Raw genomic sequence first — 18,575 nt, forward strand, 5'->3', positions numbered from 1 at the left:
AGCTGCTGCAAGTGCTTCGTATTTTCCCGAAGTATAGTCTATGTGTTTTTTTATTGATCTTTAAGTGCAGCTGCAAGAACTCTCCTAACAGCCAGCGTGGTCACGCGCTCCATTGGACGCGTCTATAGCTGCAATCTCGGCAAGATATCTGGTGTGGCAATACGTACGCCGCGACCGCGGTACACGCTGCATATGTACACAGACGACGATATATACCGCATACCTGTTGGCGCTGTACCTCACGGAAGCCCTGAGGGGCTGGAGGCGCGGTTTCTGATCGTTCGTGGAATCCTGTTTACGGCCGGTGCCGCACTCGCTCGGCTTCAGCGAAACCCTTTCTCGTTCTCGGCGAAAGCGATCGTACGCGCTGCCGCCGCTAAGTTGCGAAAGGCATCGCGCTGGCGTTCACATCAACGAGCGCAACGCGCGCGCGCTGGCTAAGCGCCAAATGCGGCTTCAACCACGTACCACCTCCCGCGCCGATGTAATAACGCGCAAGGAAGGAGATGACACGCATTTGGGGGTCGCTTCGTATGTTTGTTGTTTTTCCTTAGGAGGAGATGCTATACCAATCGTTGCGTTGCACAGCAGGGTTTGCGGGAAGACACCTCAAGGCTAGCTGTGCAAAAAAGCGCGCTCGGTAATTCCTCGAAACGGCGCGCAAGCGCAGTGTTTTTCTTCTTCTTGACAAGAGCTCCGAAGAAGACGTGACGCGCGCGGACATTCCTGAAAGGAGCGCTGGCGATCAGCTGTGCATATACAAATCAACAAACACACACGCCATCAGTGCATGCATATGCCTGCGCGTGCGCTTTCTTGTTGCGCAAAAGACGGCTGCAGCCTGCAGAGATTTAGTGTACGTCACAGCTCCGTTTAAAAGTGTAATGTCTCAAGAGAACGCAAGCTAGCGAACAATCGCCGCCGCATGTGACGCGGTGAAGAAAACGATTCGCCGATTGCGTATCAACGTGCATTTTTTTTTCTTTTAGCAATATGATATATGATATGGTCGCTGTCGGCAAGAAAACGCTCCACGATTAGACAGGCATTCGCGCTCTTTAAATTGCGTCGCTGTTAATGAACAATCGCGCATGCATTCCTAGCTTCCGCTTTCGAAAGCGCACGGCAGGTGTAAAGGATAGAGCGTACGGTGATCAACATTCCTGTGGTAAGCCGCGAATTAATTTTGCTGTCGGTTGATCGCGGCAGATCTGCTGCCTTACCAAGGATAGTTCGATCAGTCCTTCACAACGATACCGAGAACTACGCCGCGATGACCGAAAAACGCGAGCGCCTTGGGGCGCGCTTTCGTGCGCGCCCGGACACTCGCCTGGTATGCGTGGCCTTCAAGGTCCGGCGAAGTTCAAATCAATTAAACGGACAGCGCGCGACGCTGTTGGAGGCGCTAACGGGTTTCACAACTGCGGCACCGCGGCTCAAACACGACAGCGACTGGGATCCCGGCTGCTATTAAGAAGCCGCGTCACGATCGGGTCAATTTGGCACACATACTACAAGCACCCAAACACCAAACACACACAAGCGCGCTTCGGTCTCATTGTGAGGTATCACAGGACGGGGTATATCCCGCTAGCTGGAGGGGTGCGCTAACCGCAATACCAGCGAACGTTCAACCCCGCAGAGCGCAATCGTCCGTGTCCTGTCACCACTGCGTGAGGGCATTGCACGACCCCCTTTTATTTTCCTTTCCCGTGCCACAGCTGATGATCAAAAAACGAGACCTGCGGCCTCGCGAACTGCACTACTCACCGACGACGGCCCGCCGATGATCGTGTGGCCAGTTGCTGCTAGCCAGGCGCAGGACGAACTGCGGAATGACGCCGGAGAATCGTAGCACCACGACGCTGGCTGCTGGCCGCTCCGCACGATTGTCGGGCCCATGCATGGCCGTCCGACGGGCTACACCCCCCTGGGGACGCGAAGCAGCAGGCGCTGGCGACAGCGAGAGCCCTCACGGCGCATGCGTCGAAATGTGTAGACAAATGAACGTTATTACCCCTTCATTGGTGCTACGTTATAGTGTACTAGACTCTAGCTACGTACTACCACTTACTTTGCCATATTGACCTGTCCTACTTCTTTCTACTTTCACGTTTGCATTGACCATCAAGTGACCAAGCACATGCGCATTATTTTACGTTAGTTAAATACGTATAAATCTTCGAAATAATAGCAATAATATATTAGTAATTCAGGCTCCGGTAAACTGGCAACAAAACGAAAAAGCGATGGCCGCTGCCGCTTGTTAAACAAACGAAGCATAAGGTTGTAATTTTGGTTCAAACGTGAGTCATGAGTGCAAGTGATGCTTTGAAACTGGCTTTGAAAAAATCGCTAAAAGAAAATGTTTGCGAGCCGTCACAATAATATTCACTACTAGTTAACCGTCTGCCGTCGAAATAAGCAGCACTTGCGCCGGCCTATATCGACGGTTGCAATCGCGAACGATCGCGATGTCGGCAATGTCGGCCTCTTTGAAGAGCGCTCTCCGAAGCAAATGAGCAGTTCGCCGCTGTCGCGCTAAGCCTAACTGTGTGTTTCCGCTGCCAGTGCTGTGTGATGAGCGTTGCTCCGCTGCCTCATCTCTCTCCTGCTCTTCTTTCCGATCCCATGGGCAGTCCCGAGCACCTGCGGTAAGCTCTCGCGAGGGATATCCCCTCTTCTCTAGCGCATGCATTACTTTTGAAGCGCGAGACGGTGTAATTTGACTCACTTTCCCACGGCACTCAGCCGCATCTGTCCGACTCTGATCTCGAAGCTACGCTTGCGTTGTTCGTAAACTGAAACCTTCCGATTGGTTCGCCCATTCTAGGCGAAAAACGAACATTCGTATTCGCCATTGTCGCGTAGAAAAAGCCCTTCGCATTTTCATTGTCATCGGAAGCAACGCATCTGTACTGTGGTCATTGTTTGGACGAAAAAATATAGTTGCGGTTGAGATCGCTATTGCATTAATGGTTCGAACTCTTCGACAGTGATCATTCTCGTACCTCTCTGTCTCGTATTGACGTTTCCGTAACTGAAACTAGTGTGATGACTCACTTTGCTTGACATGGTCATGGGACTGAGGTTGTGTGCCAAACCGTCCGCCCTTGTAGCTGTTTTTATTGTTGTCCTGTTGACTGAGACATAGCCGGCGCCAGAAGCTGTCAACCGCGCCGATTCGCCCGCATCGAAGGATTCCACGCATATTTTAGCCCCCGCCTTTGTTTTATTCGCCCGACCTTGCCATGCGCATCTCCTCCGTGTATCGCGTGCCCAATTAAAGCTGTGGCGCCGTACTGTCGGCAGATAGAGTGCGTGATTTGACTTGGGAAAAACCCCGGAGTGTGCATAGACTGTGGTCTTTGTCGCCGCGTACCGTTCGTTTGCCTCTATTCTGACGAAACGCGAGCCATCTGTGAAGAGAGAGTTGTGTCAAACATCGTGGGTTGTGCGACCCCGAGGGAATTAAAAGCGGTCATGGCCACAGAAGGCTGCTTCACTGCAAGGCAGTCCTGCCACGAGGCAGAGCGAATTGCAAACTCGCAGGGTGCAGGCGTTTTTCGGGTGTATATTTTTTTTATTTGACGATTATGGCATTGGTTCGATAAAGATTGTGGCAACGGGTACGTGAAATCATTTCAGCCTTTCCTTAAAACTTAGTATGCTAATTGCGCGTGCGCGGTGTATACTTTATAAGAAATGGTCTGACAGTTAATCGTTTTGGTAACTAAGCTGTTCTCATATAAAAACATGTTTGAGAAGTGAACTTATTCTTTTTTAGGCTACTTTATTTTTCGGCGGGAGGATATTGCTGAACTTGTTGCGGGACTTTAATTTTTTTGGTTATATTTTTCTTGTATGCCCATTTACTGGGAAAAAGTGCTAGATTAATTATTTCATATTCTCACTCACCTCTGCGCCGCTGAACTTAACCTGTTAGTTTTCATGCATACATTTCCGACCTAATGTTACTAACGATTATACTAAGAAGCAGAACAAAAAAAAAAAACTTTATTCTGATGACGTCACTTCACACATAATGTATGAAGCACGACTCGTGTATACTGGCAAATTAAACCAATCAATAGAGTCCATTGTGTGCTTTTTTGTACTCATGAAGGTTACATACACAGACACATTTATATATATGTGTGTATATATATGTGTGTGTGTGTGTGTGTCATGCTTTCTGAAGGAAAATTGGTCACAAAACTATACCGCAAGCCTACTGATAGAAACCAGCTTCTACATTTCCAGAGCAGCCATGTGCGACATTGCAAGACGGGTATACCTTATAGTCAGGCTCATCGATTTAAGCGATTGTGTTCCGACCGCAAAGACTTCGTATCGAATTGCGAGCAACTTAAAAGCGCTCTCAATAAACGACGTTATCCGACGGACTTGGTTGATGACGCTATAGACCAAGCAGACCAATTGAATAGAGCCGACATTCTCGGCGGAAACTGTTTACCTGAACGTTGAACTGATACTAATCTCGTATTGACTTACTCGGCATCAGTGCCAAAGGTTGTTTCTATACTGAAACGCCACCACAACATCCTTACCCAAAGTGAACATTTGAAAAATATCTTTCCTGAACCACCTCGCGTGGTTTACTGGCGGTCCAAGAATCTTCGCGACATGTTAGCATCGTCAAAATTAAATGAACCCATAATATCTGCTTGTGCACCTTGCAACAAACCAAGTTGCAAGGTGTGTCTAGATATGCAAATCACCCAGGAAGTCATTAGTACGTCTTCAAACTTCACCCTTAAGGTTCGCGGCTCCTTTGATTGTGATAGCTGTAACGTCATATACATGCTCGAGTGCGCCATCTGCCACAAACAGTATATTGGCCTAAACTGAAACGCCGTCCCGAATACGCTTCAACAACCATAGATCGCATACTAATACACTACCCAACCTGCTGCTTTCTAAACATATCCGCTTACCAGGGCATTCTTTCGACAAAATCAGGGCCACTATACTTGAATCAGGCTTTTATTCTCATCATGATCGTGAAATCCGCGAGTCTTACTTAAAGGGGTCATAAACCACTTTTCCAAGTAATGATCTAATGACCTCAGTATCGGAGTTTACTGCCTCCCGAATCGATTGCCGCAAAAATTTCTCGAATCCGTCAAGAATGAGCGGAGTTACGGGGGTTTGGCGCACGCTCTCAGCGCTTTCTCTCTTTTCTCGTGCCGACGAGCGCACTTGAAGCTAGACAGGGAGGGATGGCATGGGGGAAAGAAGTTACGTCAGCGCGCGTCATGAAACGCGATCGCTCTCCCGCTGTGATTCGTATGCGCGAATGCGGCTACCGTGTAAATTTAGCAGACTGAGGAGTGTGGCGCGGGCAAGTGGCGGCACCCTGTGTCAAGAAGCGCATCTCATCTGGCTATCGGCCAATAAGCATGCTATATCTCTTGCGACGTAAACTGGCAGATCCGCGACGTCAACGTGCAGACGCCCCACCCACCGACAAGAGTGAGAACCGGCCTCTGTTTGAAAAGAGTTCGCCTGAGGAAACGGCAACTTCGCGTTCCGCTTGTGGCCTTTACGCGGCACGTACAACTGTAATATTTTGCAGAGCAGTTCGTAGCCGTGTCAGCTTTCCGCAGGATGTGTTTTTTCAACAAGCCCAAGGGGTGCTTCATGACCCCTTTAATCTATCAATTCAACACCATTTCATCAGGTCTAAACGAAAGTACAGGCACACTTTCTAGCAGTGCCCACGAAGCATCATCAGCCTTAACTGGGACAGTTCATGAACGTTCAGTTTTGCGCTTGAACCCACAGCCCGTTACATCATCGATTAAGCTTGTTGGATACTGTCTGTAATGCCGCTTTGATTGTGTATATTTTTGTATCCATGTTTTATAGTTAGTTGCGCTGATTAATCACCCCTCCTGTTTCCATACGTATGGATGCAAGACTGTATTTCACCGCGCACGCGCCAAGTAAAAAGCCTAGACTACTTCACCTTATTCACTTCGCAATAACTGAACGTACAATCTGGCTGCACTGTCCGCGGCTCATTGATATTGTCATGTTAGCGTTGTAATTGTCGATATTGCGTTCGTACATAGTTATGCTGTGTGCGCAAAGAAGTGATTTCTGTACCTTTTTTTCTTTTCTTCTTTTTTCCGCATGCGATCTAACTATATCGTCATGAGCACTGCACGCAATGAATTGTGTAATCGCTGATTTATGTCGCCATGCTATGCTATCTCATGTATATCGTATTTATAAGGAGACTCGTTGACATGTACTTGTTACTTTGACAAAGGCTGGTCCACCAGCCGAAACGTCAGTAAACATACCGCAAAAACCAACATGCCTTGTACTCTTTCATGTTCCTTATATATATATATATGTGTGTGTGTGTGTGTGTGTGTGTGTGTGTGTGTGTGTGCGTGCGTGTGTGTGTGTGTGTGTGTTTGTATGTATGTATGTATGTATGTATGTATGTATGTATGTATGTATGTATATTCTGTGGTCCCTGTGCAGTAGATTGATATGCTTTGTGAAGGCCTTGCTTGTTTTTTTTTTGGTGATTGCGTCCTGTCACAGTGTTGTTGCATAAATTTGTGTAGGCATGAACGAATTAATTGCAATCACTACTGTTGAGTTTCTTACAACGCCATAACAAAACATTAAGTTGGGTGGGTTGGTTGACGTTCATTTTTAATGGAACTGTGTGTAACTAAGAAGGATGATAAAAGCAGCACACAGGACATGCACAACTGAAGTTTATTTGAAAAAAAAAAAAAACATTTACAATATATATGCATGAACGTACCACGTAGTAGGCGAAACAGAGTAGAATAGCACGGACTTTGGCACAACAGTCTAATTGAAGCCTAGATATGCAGACAATATATATCCCCTTTGGGCACAAATTATGACAAAGAATCTGAAAATGGTGTGGAATTCACGCGACATAATTTCAAGGCACTCGATATTACAACTCGAAAAAGAAAATGAGGGAATACATTGTTTGGTGCAACTTTCAGTAATTAATATTAATTAGAATGTAATTAAATATTTAATTATTAGCTTGCCACCGTGGAGCTTCCTGCAGTAAAATTCTGCGCTTATGCTTCGCTTCAACAACTCACAAAGGAGATTCGGCATGGAGTTTTCGTCGTTCTCAGTATCACAGTGGGGCTTCCAGTTTATCTTCTCGTGCTAACGTAGGATGCCAAAAGACCAGCTAAATCATCTTAAGGCAAACTGCAGTGAGCAAAAATAGTGTGCGAGGTAAGAAACCGCGCAAAAAGACATACGGAAGCAGATCAAAATGGAAAATTTGCACAGGATCTCCAAGAATATTCCTTATGAAATCAGAACGCGAAAGCATTTCTTACAAAGTCCACTGACTATTCCTATGCCGTTTCCTTCTACCCCTTTAGTCAGAACTTCGCCTTCTACATCAAGGCCTCTTGTCTCCTGCACCACAGCTACAGGTGGTTGCTGTGGCATAGTGGAGTGGGCATTGAGTTGTTGGCATCAGCGTCAGTTCTGGTGGGATAGGTCACATGCTTTAAGGGGCCCATAAACCACCCAGAGGTCGAAATTTAGTGGCGTTGTTGCTGTTGTGCACGAGTATACAACGAACACGTAGCCCTGAGAATTTTTCGAAAGGATGCCATAATAATGGAGTTACACGCGTTTGATGATACAAAAGACACCCTCGCTCGTTTCGATCTTTTCTTCGCTATGCTCCGTTCATCCGCTCATCTCTGCTCCTGGCCGAGTGTTCTTCCTGACCGTGTGAGGAGGAAGAGCGATGAGTGTGTGTACCTGCAAGCAGACACACATGTATATTGTGGATGACGAGCAGACGAAAACGTTGATGTCACGGCGAATGCTGAGGGGCTGAACACTGCCGAAAGGCCTGAAGAGGAGAAGGGACTGTTTCTTACAGTAATTTGTAGGGTGCCCACGGCTCGTAGTGCTGCTGCGTTTGGCATTGTTGATCGTAACGGCATTCTGAACACGATGCGCGCGTTTACTTGAAATGTCAAAAAAATTGTCGGAGGTGGTTTAGGGTGTCTTTAAGGACACGGCCTTTGCAGACACCGGCTGGGTGCATGCTTTCGTCAAGCTAGCCAAAGAAACGCATTCATGATAGTATCTCAATGGGGCACCAACCCCCATCCGTCATGACACTGTGGCGGATGCTCGACCGCTGTAGGTCAGTCGAGTCGGGCTGGCACCGAGCCAAGCTGTCAAGAAAGTCTGGCCCGAGACGGGGTGTCCGTCAGCCCACCGGCTAGTGGATCCAAACCTTAGACGCTAGGGCTGATAGGTTCGCTGGCAACGTACCAACCAGGGTCCTCTGTCTTCGGCACAGTTTAGATACACCACCTGGCCAGAGTCGCACCGTGCTTCAAGGCACACGGTCACGGCTCTGGTTGTACTGAAAGGGGTCATCGGACTATATGTATTTGCAGGATCGCTTGCAGAAATCACATCTCGAGCTGCATAGTCACATGCGCATTCATTCCCCCTTACCATGTTTCAGCTAAGCGAAATTCAGCCATTTCCACGCCATGATAACCGTTGTACAGCAAAGCTGTAAGTGTACGAGTGTATATGATCACTCGCATCATTTCATATTATTTATTTCATTATTCACTCCCCTCTCTGGTCACGTGACCAGTGTGATAGCTGCTGCTTCTACTACTACTACTACTACTACTACCACTACTCCTACTACTACTACTACTACTACTACTACTACTACTACTACTACTACTACTACTACTACTACTACTACTACTAGCTACTGCTACTGCTACTGCTACTACTGTGGCGGCAGCGGCGGCGGCGGCGGCGGCGCTGCTGCTGCTGCTGCTGTGGCGGCGGCGGCGGCGGCGGGTAGATTAAACAGCTTCGCTGTAGAACACCAAATTACGTCCTTTGTGCTTTCCTTAACTGGATCCACTATCTGTTGCTTCACATGATGGCGAAGTCAGGAAAACTTGTAGGATGGATCGAATAAATGCAAAACATTGGAGATTGCTCAAAGAGGCCTCTGTCCGGCAGTGGACATAAAATAGACTAGTGCTGATCGTGACAATAGCTGTGAGCAGTGCGTCGTCATAGCAACAGTGGCTAGCTGGTTTTGACGTGTCGATGCCTGAGCTGCACGGTGACACTTGTATCTACATTTTTTAGTGCTACAGTCCCCGAGTTTGTGCACGCAGCATGAGTCAGTTGAAGTGGCCCTCAGGACACCCATCTTACGGGTCTGTAAAACTACTTTGGTTGAAGCAAATGTATGCATCTGTCTCGTTAACAACGTGGTTCTTCAGTTGACAAGGTTGACTACAGTTGAAGTAAATGCACACATCTATCACATGAACAGTGTGAAGGTGATGAACAATTGTGATCAACAGTTGACTAAGGTTGACAGCATCTGAAGCAAAGGTATGCATCTGTCTTCTACACTGTATGGCTGTACTATGATTGACTAGGTTCACTGCAGTTGAAGTAAATGTACGCATCCATTTCGTAAACAACGGGGTTGTACTACGGTTGACTGCGGTTGAAGCAAGCGTTTGCATTCATCTCATGATTTATGGTTGACAAGGTTAATAACAGTTGAAGCCGATATATGCATTCATCTATTAAGCAGTGTGACTGTACTATGGTTGATTAGACTCACATACTAACTGTACTGCATGGTCAAAGCTGGAATGGAAAAAAAGAAACAAAAGATGAAAGGCTGCCAGACCAGCAATCCCGGTGCTTCTACAAAAGTGGGAGCTGTTCTCTTGCCTGGTTTTGATTCGTGCATGTAAGGAGGCCATGATGATGAGGTAGTATCACGGTGATGGTTGGTAACGCCCAGCAATAAAAGCATGTTGTAAATGCCATGGGGTAGGGAACCACTACCACCCTCAGTGATGACAGTCATGTTCTGCTCTGTTGGCCCTTTATGATTGCTTGATCTAGGGCTATCCTGAAAAACATGGGTCAATACACTGGGGAAGCAGTCACTCGCTTTAGTCAACACCCTGGGGGCAACATTTAAAAATGAAACTTGGATCTTTAATTTGTCTTTCATTAATAAGCCTGTGATGCGGAAATTAACTACAGTAGAGTTTTCATAGTTAAATTTATCAGTCCAAACTGACTTACTGCTTCACTTTAGTGTTCCTTTAACTTTATGACACTGCTGTTCTTATGCTGCGGGCAGTTTGGCTTCCATCGTATGCACATTACCCACATTTTATCTTGCACAGCAGCATGCAAAAGTCTTGGATGTTGTGCTAGTTGGTGAATGTTCGATAATACAGTTGAAACTTGATTTTACGAAAAGCTCCCGCTTGCTCACGAAGTGCGCTGCAGGAGAAAGTCACGAGCTTTTTCACTAGGCAATAAATTTGTGATTCTCTCGAACGAAATTCGTCGTTATCTCAGTTTTAAGAAGTTCCCAATTTAATGACTAATTCGTGAGTCCCAATCATTTCATTAAATCCGAGTTTCAACTGTAACAGCAGACTTCACACCAAAACTATGACCACAGAAAGGACTCATAGACAGGACAGGATTTCATCCTGTCTGCATGTCCGTCCTGTATGTGAGAGTGTCCATCGTGTCCGTGTCTTCTCCGTGGTCGTGGTTTTGGCGTGAAGTCTGTGTCTATAACTTTGGTATTATTCTTGAATATTACCTTTCTTACCTTATGTCCAATGATGGACTGCTTCTGGCATGACTTCGTGTTAGCTGTGTAGCTACCTCTACAGAAACCTGGCTGGTGTTGCCTGTGAGTCTCTGGTATCTAATAGTGCCTTGAGTTGCAAGCTCTTGCTTGTGCATTTCCTGTTAGCCATAGCCATCATATTTCGAACTGGCAAGCCTGGCTTCAAGTGTAGCGCAACCCGATGGTAGTTTTGCCGTAGCCTAACTTGTAGCAAGTGTAAGCTTTTGTGACTTATGGGGACGCTAAAGTGATATTTTGATGTGTGAAGCAGTGCACGGAGACAAGACACAAAAGGAAGAAATGATTTGACAGGATAACCGCAACAGCGGTTGTCCTGTCCATTTGTTTCTTCCTTTTGTGCCTTGTCTCTGTGCACAGCTTCACACATTAAAATAAACTGTCACCAACTCACTCAACTATCAGTATTACTGAACTAAGAGCCCTCCACTACGGCGTCTCTCATAATCATATCGTGGTTTTGGGACGTTAAACCCAAGATATTATTATTTATTATTAACTAATGTGATACATTGAAACAGTTCAGACAGATTGCTATTGTCATTAATTTCGCCATCATAGGTTAATTACGAGAAGAGAAAATGGAGCTCTGCGTTTCATTTTTGAATTTTGGGCCAATACTTCAGTTGGGGAATGTCACTGTGGCGTCACAAATTTCAGTAATGTCTTTGTATTTTGGCCACATTGTTTCAATGAAATTTCTGAAACTTGATATGTTAATATGTTCCGTCCTTCAGAATACAGTGTAAACAATTTTTAGCGAGAAGTGATTACGTAGGCCCTAGCAGACACTGTAAAAATCAATGACATCACAATGAGCTGGTGCAAAGACTTCAAGGTGGTGTCACCACCTGTATTTTTCTTTTTGCAGGTTTTCTCACTTACCAAATATATTCTCGCATTAACGAGTAGTGCTTTCGGTGTTGTGAAACTGCAGTTATTAATACAAGAACAATTTTTTTCTATTTGGTGTCCCTTTAATGGTGCATCAGGAAGCCATTCCAGCGTTATTTGTGTTTCTCTTTGCTAGCAGTCAAGTTGTTAAACCAACCATCACAATATTTAAGTAGCCAACAAAAAGTGACACCCATCACAGGCGGAGGCGGCTGTCCCATCGGCGGCGAAGGCAGCAGAGTGGCTGAGGTGGATGGGTGAGCAGGTGCTGCGTCTCGCGGAGGAAGTGCTGCGCCTGGAGCGGGAGCTGGCCCAGCAGCGGCAGCTGCGCGCACACCAGGCACAGCGCGCACACGCCCAGGCACAGGCTGTGCGCCTCTGGGTCGCTCAGCGCCTCAGGCAGCTCGAGGAGCACAACACGCGCCTGCAGGCAAGGCTTCACTCTTTACGTGGATCCCTGAATGCCTGAAACGTGGCGGCCATGACAGCTTCGCCTTCACTTATTAAAGACGATAGTCTTTCTTGGGATACTTGAACGCAGAAATTTTGGTCTGTCTTTCTGTCTGTCACACGATTCAGCCACCCGGCCAAAGTTTAAGCACATTGCTGAATGCCCAGCCATCTTGAACTGGTAGCTGCGTTCATACTTGTGAACATTGTTGATCAAAAAGCACATATTACGCATATTTGAGGCGCAACATCAGTACGTAGTATTAAATGGTGTGTTCCTTTACTAGAATATACATAGATACGAAATTCTAAAGACCCTAGTGTTTCTTAGGCTGCGCTGAAAATGCGATGCTATGCACGAAACAGCCCTCTGCCGACGATGTGGCACTAGCCACCTGGCAATGGCCCTGGGAACAGCATCACAGGTGGCTGCGGATAAGACCAGGACTCATGTAGTGCTGCCAGCAGAAGGCTATCGTCTTTCGACAACATTTGCAGCGAAGCATGCAGATACGTGGCCAATTTTTTCTGGCTGTTAGAACATTAGCTGACGTACAGTGTCCACTGCTGGTCACTTCAAAGATCTCTGTTCCTCAGAATTCAATTCCATTTAATTCACGTATGATCCAATTCCAATCCAATTCAGAAGGCAGTTTTGTTCCCATTCCATTGCAGGAGCAGAATGAGCGGTGCAACGAGCAGCTGGAAGAGCTGAGACGGCGACTTGCACAGCTGAGTGAGCAGCTAGCGGCCAGTGCCCCGCCCGACGACGACGAAGCTCCGCCTGCCTACACCGCAGCTGTCCTTCACCCTACGGTAGCGTCGGCTCACATGACACTAAGTTATCGTGTATCGATGTTTTCTCAATGTTTCTGTCCCTACCGTCACTCCTACGGTACAGTAGGGTAGCAGGTAGAAGCAATTTTCTTATAGATGGCTCACATAGAAGGCACTGAAGACCACCATGTTGGTGCAGCAGCATGGCGGGACGCAAAGTTTATGATGTCATGTTAATGTTAATGCAGGCTCTTTCGCTATTCACTCACATAGGCCAGTATCATTCCAGCCTCATTGTTATCACGTTGAAGCAAGTTAACCGCAGCTGGATTATGGTGCCACGATGTTGCATGCAAGATATCAATAGTGCCTCACTGGCTTGTGTGTCGGTGCAATGAAGCCCCAAGAAGAAGGCTTGTATTTGGTAGAAGTGACTGCACAAACTGTGAACCGCTGAATATTGTGAGAAAGATGTCAGCTTGCAACTATGAACAACACCGATGCATTGAATTGGCATAAAGGAGCAGCTCAATTTAACAAATATGGGTGCAACAAGTGAGCGGACGTAACATAAAAGATAGTGTCACGTGGTTGTGATGGTGAAGAACCAAGTAGTCAAACCAGTAAGGGTTTAGTTACTTATTAGGCATACTTGTGCCCAACAAAAGGAACACTCAAAGTACAGGCAAGTTAACAATTTTGGTTCAGGGATAGCAGCAAGCACGGTCACCATTCTTCGATAATCTGATCTTTGGCGAAATGCAGTCAGCTTTTATACATGTGTTATTGAACATCTCAGCGCCATTGCTGGTACTCCTGTTACTTTCAGAATAAACTCAAGTACTACTCGCGTTGTGCGTGCAATCTTATCCGAACATTATAAAACTAGCGTTAGGGTCCTCATACATTCTGGTGGGGCCTGTGCTGAGAGATAGCGCTGGTTCAGCCAGGGGTGCGTGGTCATGATGAAAAGAAAGCAGGTGCACGTAACAATGTAATACGTATACATATTTGGTTCATGATATTTTATAATTGTACCCATCTATAATGAGGCATCGTCCGAGGATGAAAACATACCTTTGTTGGCCTTTATACTTGAGTGTGGGACATGTAAGCAATGCTACTGTCTAAAAAAAAGTTCCCAGGGTCCCTTATGGAATCATCTAAGACGACTCGAAGGTGAAATCCATCTTCTTTTTCTTATCAGTCAATCTATTGATCCGGCCATGCCACCCTTGGAAAGCTTTCTGCCCTTAACGTGATTTGGCAGTGCCTCCAGGATTGGAGGCACTTCTCTGGTTTTGCATTGCCTTGAGGATTGGCCCACATTTGACCAAGCTACTATGTTATGTGATGACATCATCTTGCGAAGTTATGTCACATGACGTCACACTGACGTTGCAAATTTTGGAGATTTGTGACATCATCACGTGAGGATAATTTTTTGCATGACTCGTGTTGTCCCCGATGCAGCGGGATGCCGACGGTAAATTTTCGCACAATCGTTGCACTGTCGTGTGTGTTGCACGGTTGTTAAGATGTAACTACGTGATCACTGTGTTTGCTTCGGATCAGCACATTTGTTGACTTTCGTTACACTGTAGTAGTACTGGACAGCTCATTGAAATAGTGCTCGGTAAACCAAACTCGTGCTTTGCTTTACTATATCTAATAACCTGTTATAATATTCACATTCATTAAATCTTCATTTTGCCGTATTTGCATCGTAATCCAATGTAGAAACGTTGCAACGTATTGCTTTCGTTTTGTAAGGCAAGTGCTTAGTTTTGTAAAAGATAGTGGCTTTTTAAATAAGCTTTATAATTACACCACTGTACCTCTTCATTGCTTAGCACAGCATAGCCTCAGCTGCTTTTGCGGCATAAAACCTGACTTACCTTACTAACTTGTAAGGCAAGTGTGAAAGTACACTCCTTCACCGTGCAGCAGAAGGCACAGCATTTATCTTTCCGTTTCATTTCTACGTCTGTAATCTTTTCCAGAGTACCAACTAGCCCAGTCTCAAACTTTGCTTTTCCAGAGGCTTACTATAGAAAGCTCAATAGCACGTACAGTACTCACGGATTGAGACATGAAAATTTAGGGCTAAGTAATGCACATATCTTTGTTTTCAGCATCTACAGGTCGCGTCGTATCGGCGTAATTTCGACTCGGACACTTACATCGGACCTTTAGCGGTCAGACTTGAAGCGACATGGCGCGGTTATCACGAGCACATGCTCATAGCAGTCGTTATGCTAAAAAAAAAACGTCGCGTTTCAGTTGAGGAGTACTGCACATATTTTGCTGTCGTATAAAATTTCTTTGTGCTGAACAGTGCATTATAAAATTGATGCCATTAGGGTCAGTCAAAAGAGCCTTGTGCTATCTAAAAATGTCATGGCAGTGTCTCCATTGTACCTGCCTGATATTCTAGGGGTTATCAATATTTTGTGAGTTATAAGTAACAGACCTCCTGTGCACAGGCAGGCACTGATATTTATGTATATATACTTGAATATCGAATGTAATAAAGTTCAGTTGAAGTCTAGGGGCGTCCCGTGTTTCTTTGTTTTGTCCCCACCCCCTTTAGACCAGTAATCATGTCCTATTATGGTACACACAGCATCTCCTTAATATCAAACTTCAGTGCAGTAGGCTCTCGTCAAACAGAACCTGAAGGGACCAGGAAAATGTGTTCTGTTTAACAGGAGTTTTGTTTACTGAGAGACGAGCGGGGGTGCAGAATTAAAGGATGAAACCAATTCATATTAGGGCCAATTATTTCGTTTAAACAGCAGTTCCGTTTATGAGATTTTCGTTTGCTGAGAGTCTACTGTACATCAAAGTAAACCTTAGTTGTTTCTTAGCAACTCCGGTACGTAGCTTATAAAGAATGTTGGGTGTAGCAATATTACAACTTCGTTATGATGATGTTCAACTGTGAGCTAGGAAAGTAGGTATGGCGCTAAAAGGACAAGGACGAAGTGAAGACACAAACCGATTAACACAGGTGCCCTCGTTTGGTGGTTCGTGTCTTCACTTCATCCCCGTCCTTTTAGCGCCATACCTGTTGTCCTCAAGTAATGAACCAACTGGCTTAGCAACAAGCCCTGTTGGTGCTAGGAATTGCTGAGTTCTCTCGTGCTTGTGCTCGTCCTCAGCAGAGTTGTCCCGGAGTGCGGTTGGAACGCAAGCGTTTCCGGGAGGTGACCACCCTCTCCTCGTGCAGTTCCATGGCCTCGCCTGAGGAAGACGGAACGGCCCACAAGGGGTACGCGTTTTATCTTCGGCGTTTGGGATTCGATGCGCATAGGCTGCACGCATGCCTTCAGAAATGCACGGACAGTCATGTTGCTAGCGACCACGTTTTACAGCGAAAGCTGTTATGTAGAGATCAGAACAACAGTGCCATAGTTCTCTGCTGCCGCCACCACTGCCGGGGTCCGTAACCGCATTCGCGCGAAATAAGAAAAAGGGAAGAAAGAAAAAAAAATACCCAGGATCGTATGGGACTTGAACCCGGGCCCTCTGCATGGCAGTCGAGTATTCTACCACAGAGCCACGCTGGTGCTTTTTTTTTTCATGGTATTTATTATAATGCGTTTTTGAAATTATCACAAACGCTATGACGTAGTGATGCATTCACTTAGTGACAATAATCGCACAAGCACTGCACAAGCATTCAAAGGCTTACATGCATGTATACTGTGCAAGTCCAGAGAAACAGGAAAAGTTCTTCAAAGCTTGTTACACGTGGAGGCTGGTAAGGATGAACACCTCATCAAGATGGGGTGCCAGTCTGGTCTCATGTCAAGTTCTTCGTAAATGTCCTTTAGATGGAGAGCCATACGCATGAAATGCATACTTGAAGCAGTGGTTAGTTCTGCATTACGGTCTTGCATGCGCGTTTTCCACAGACTGTGCAGTCCCATAAGGAAAAACATGTCAAAGGGCACTTCATCAAGAGACGTTGGGAGAAGGTAACGTATAGTATGTGAGTTAATGTTAAAATATTTTTGAACAGTTCGTTGAAGGATGTCCCAAAACAGAATGGCATCTTTGCAGCTAATAAAACAGTGTTCTACTGTCTCTGGTACATCGCAGAGACGACAGTTAACTGAAGAAACAAAAATACCCTTCCTCTGCAGCCATGATTTCACCGGCAGTGTATCAGTATGGAGTTTGTAAAAGAAGGTTTTTGTATCAGGAGAAAGATACATTTTCCGAACTCGTTTTAGTACATCATGTCCTGGAAGGTCAGAATATAATGAGCGGTAAAGTGGAGGTGGAAAAAGCATGGATAACAAATCCTTGTAGAGTCTCTTGCGTGATACTGTGTATAGATATTCTATGGAAAACCGGACCTTGAGAAACCGAACAGCGATGAAAACTTCCTGCATAAATCCCCACAAACACTGGCGTACAGAGAAATCTGAGGAAACAATCAAGTCAGGTAAAGCATTAACAAACGTAATCTGCAAGAATGATCGAATAATTGGATGGGAACTGTCGCGAAAAAAGTAGAACCGTGAAACAATTTGCCATAGATATAAATGAACTAAACCCAGCCCTCCCTCCTTAACTGGCCTGAATAGGTTGTCCCGTCTCATTGGTTCAAACGTCGAAGACCACACGAATGTTGCGAAAGTCCGATGAAAGCGCTGTATGTAAGATCGAGCGCAATGAATAAGTTGCAATACATAGTATAGCTTTGTGGCTAAAAATGTATTGCAAGCTTCAGCTCTCCCAAAGATGGAAAGGCGATGTGGAACATAAGTTTGGGCCTGTCGTTCAAGCTTAGGAACACGTTCTTTCCAGTATCGTGCACTGAATCTGTACGCATCTAGCGGCACACCGAGGTACTTTCGTGGAATACGAGTCCAATTAATTCCTGCGAACTTCTCTGGCGTACTACCCCATGATCCAAACCATAATCCTAAACTTTTAGATGTGTTTAAACGTGCACCTGATACAATGCCAAATTTACTTATTCTAGATACCACATTCTCAACACTTCGTTTGTGTGAGCAAAAGAAAGCTACTTCATCTGCATAAGCCAATACGTTAACTTCATTGCCTAATATATTGAAGCCGCGAATACTATTCGATCGTATTATGCTCAGGCATAGCGGTTCAAGATAAAGTGCAAACAGCAGTGGGGACATTGGGCAGCCTTGCTTTACAGAAGAGCAAATAGATACTGGCTTTGACAGACGGCCATTAATAATTAGACGAGTTGAGCAGTCATTGTAACAAAGTTTAACGCCTTCCAGCAGAACAGAGCCAACATTTGCATGTTGCAGAAGGGACAACAGAAAGGAATGACTGACACGGTCAAAAGCTTTGGCAAGGTCTACCTGTAGCATAGCAAGCTGTCCTTGACAACTGTAGCAATACTGAAGAAGTGTTCGAGCGATGTGAATATTTGTTTGTATGGAGCGACCCCTAATTCCACATGTCTGGTGAGAACCAATAAGTATTGACATCACAAACTGTAACCGATTTGATAATATCTTAGCAAAAATTTTGTAGTCAACATTTGTCAACGCTATTGGCCTGTAGCCTTCAACGGAACGAAGTTTTTCCTTTTCAGAACTTTTTGGAATGAGAACAGTATGGCTTTTGCAAAAAGACTGCGGGAGAGTCTTCAGGACGTAACTTTGTCTAAATATATCCAGCAGAATAGTACTGAGAGTTGTTTTGAATG

The 18,575-nt window shown here is 45.6% G+C and overlaps 2 protein-coding genes across 3 annotated transcripts in view; one reads left to right on the plus strand and one right to left on the minus strand.

Annotated features, from left to right (window-relative positions):
- The window catches only part of LOC119401216 (guanine nucleotide exchange factor for Rab-3A), a 41,947-nt gene extending 39,992 nt beyond the window's left edge, over positions 1 to 1,955 (minus strand). The window contains exon 1 of one of the 2 annotated variants that reach the window (XM_037667898.2): positions 1,771 to 1,955. The gene's annotated coding sequence lies outside the window, so the exon portion shown is untranslated. Of the gene's footprint in view, positions 1 to 1,758 lie in introns of both variants that reach the window. The other variant, XM_049418720.1, reaches the window with a different exon arrangement.
- Positions 1,956 to 2,486: 531 nt separating this feature from the next.
- Positions 2,487 to 18,575, plus strand: part of LOC119401217 (uncharacterized protein CG43867) — a 101,419-nt gene continuing 85,330 nt past the window's right edge. The window contains exons 1-4 of the mRNA XM_037667899.2: positions 2,487 to 2,654; positions 11,841 to 12,068; positions 12,764 to 12,904; positions 16,033 to 16,139. Coding sequence (XP_037523827.1) covers positions 11,892 to 12,068; positions 12,764 to 12,904; positions 16,033 to 16,139 — 425 coding nt within the window. The 5' untranslated portion in view covers positions 2,487 to 2,654; positions 11,841 to 11,891. The remainder of the gene's footprint in view (positions 2,655 to 11,840; positions 12,069 to 12,763; positions 12,905 to 16,032; positions 16,140 to 18,575) is intronic.

Source organism: Rhipicephalus sanguineus, chromosome 8, assembly GCF_013339695.2.
Source record: "Rhipicephalus sanguineus isolate Rsan-2018 chromosome 8, BIME_Rsan_1.4, whole genome shotgun sequence".
Classification (NCBI taxonomy): domain Eukaryota; kingdom Metazoa; phylum Arthropoda; class Arachnida; order Ixodida; family Ixodidae; genus Rhipicephalus; species Rhipicephalus sanguineus.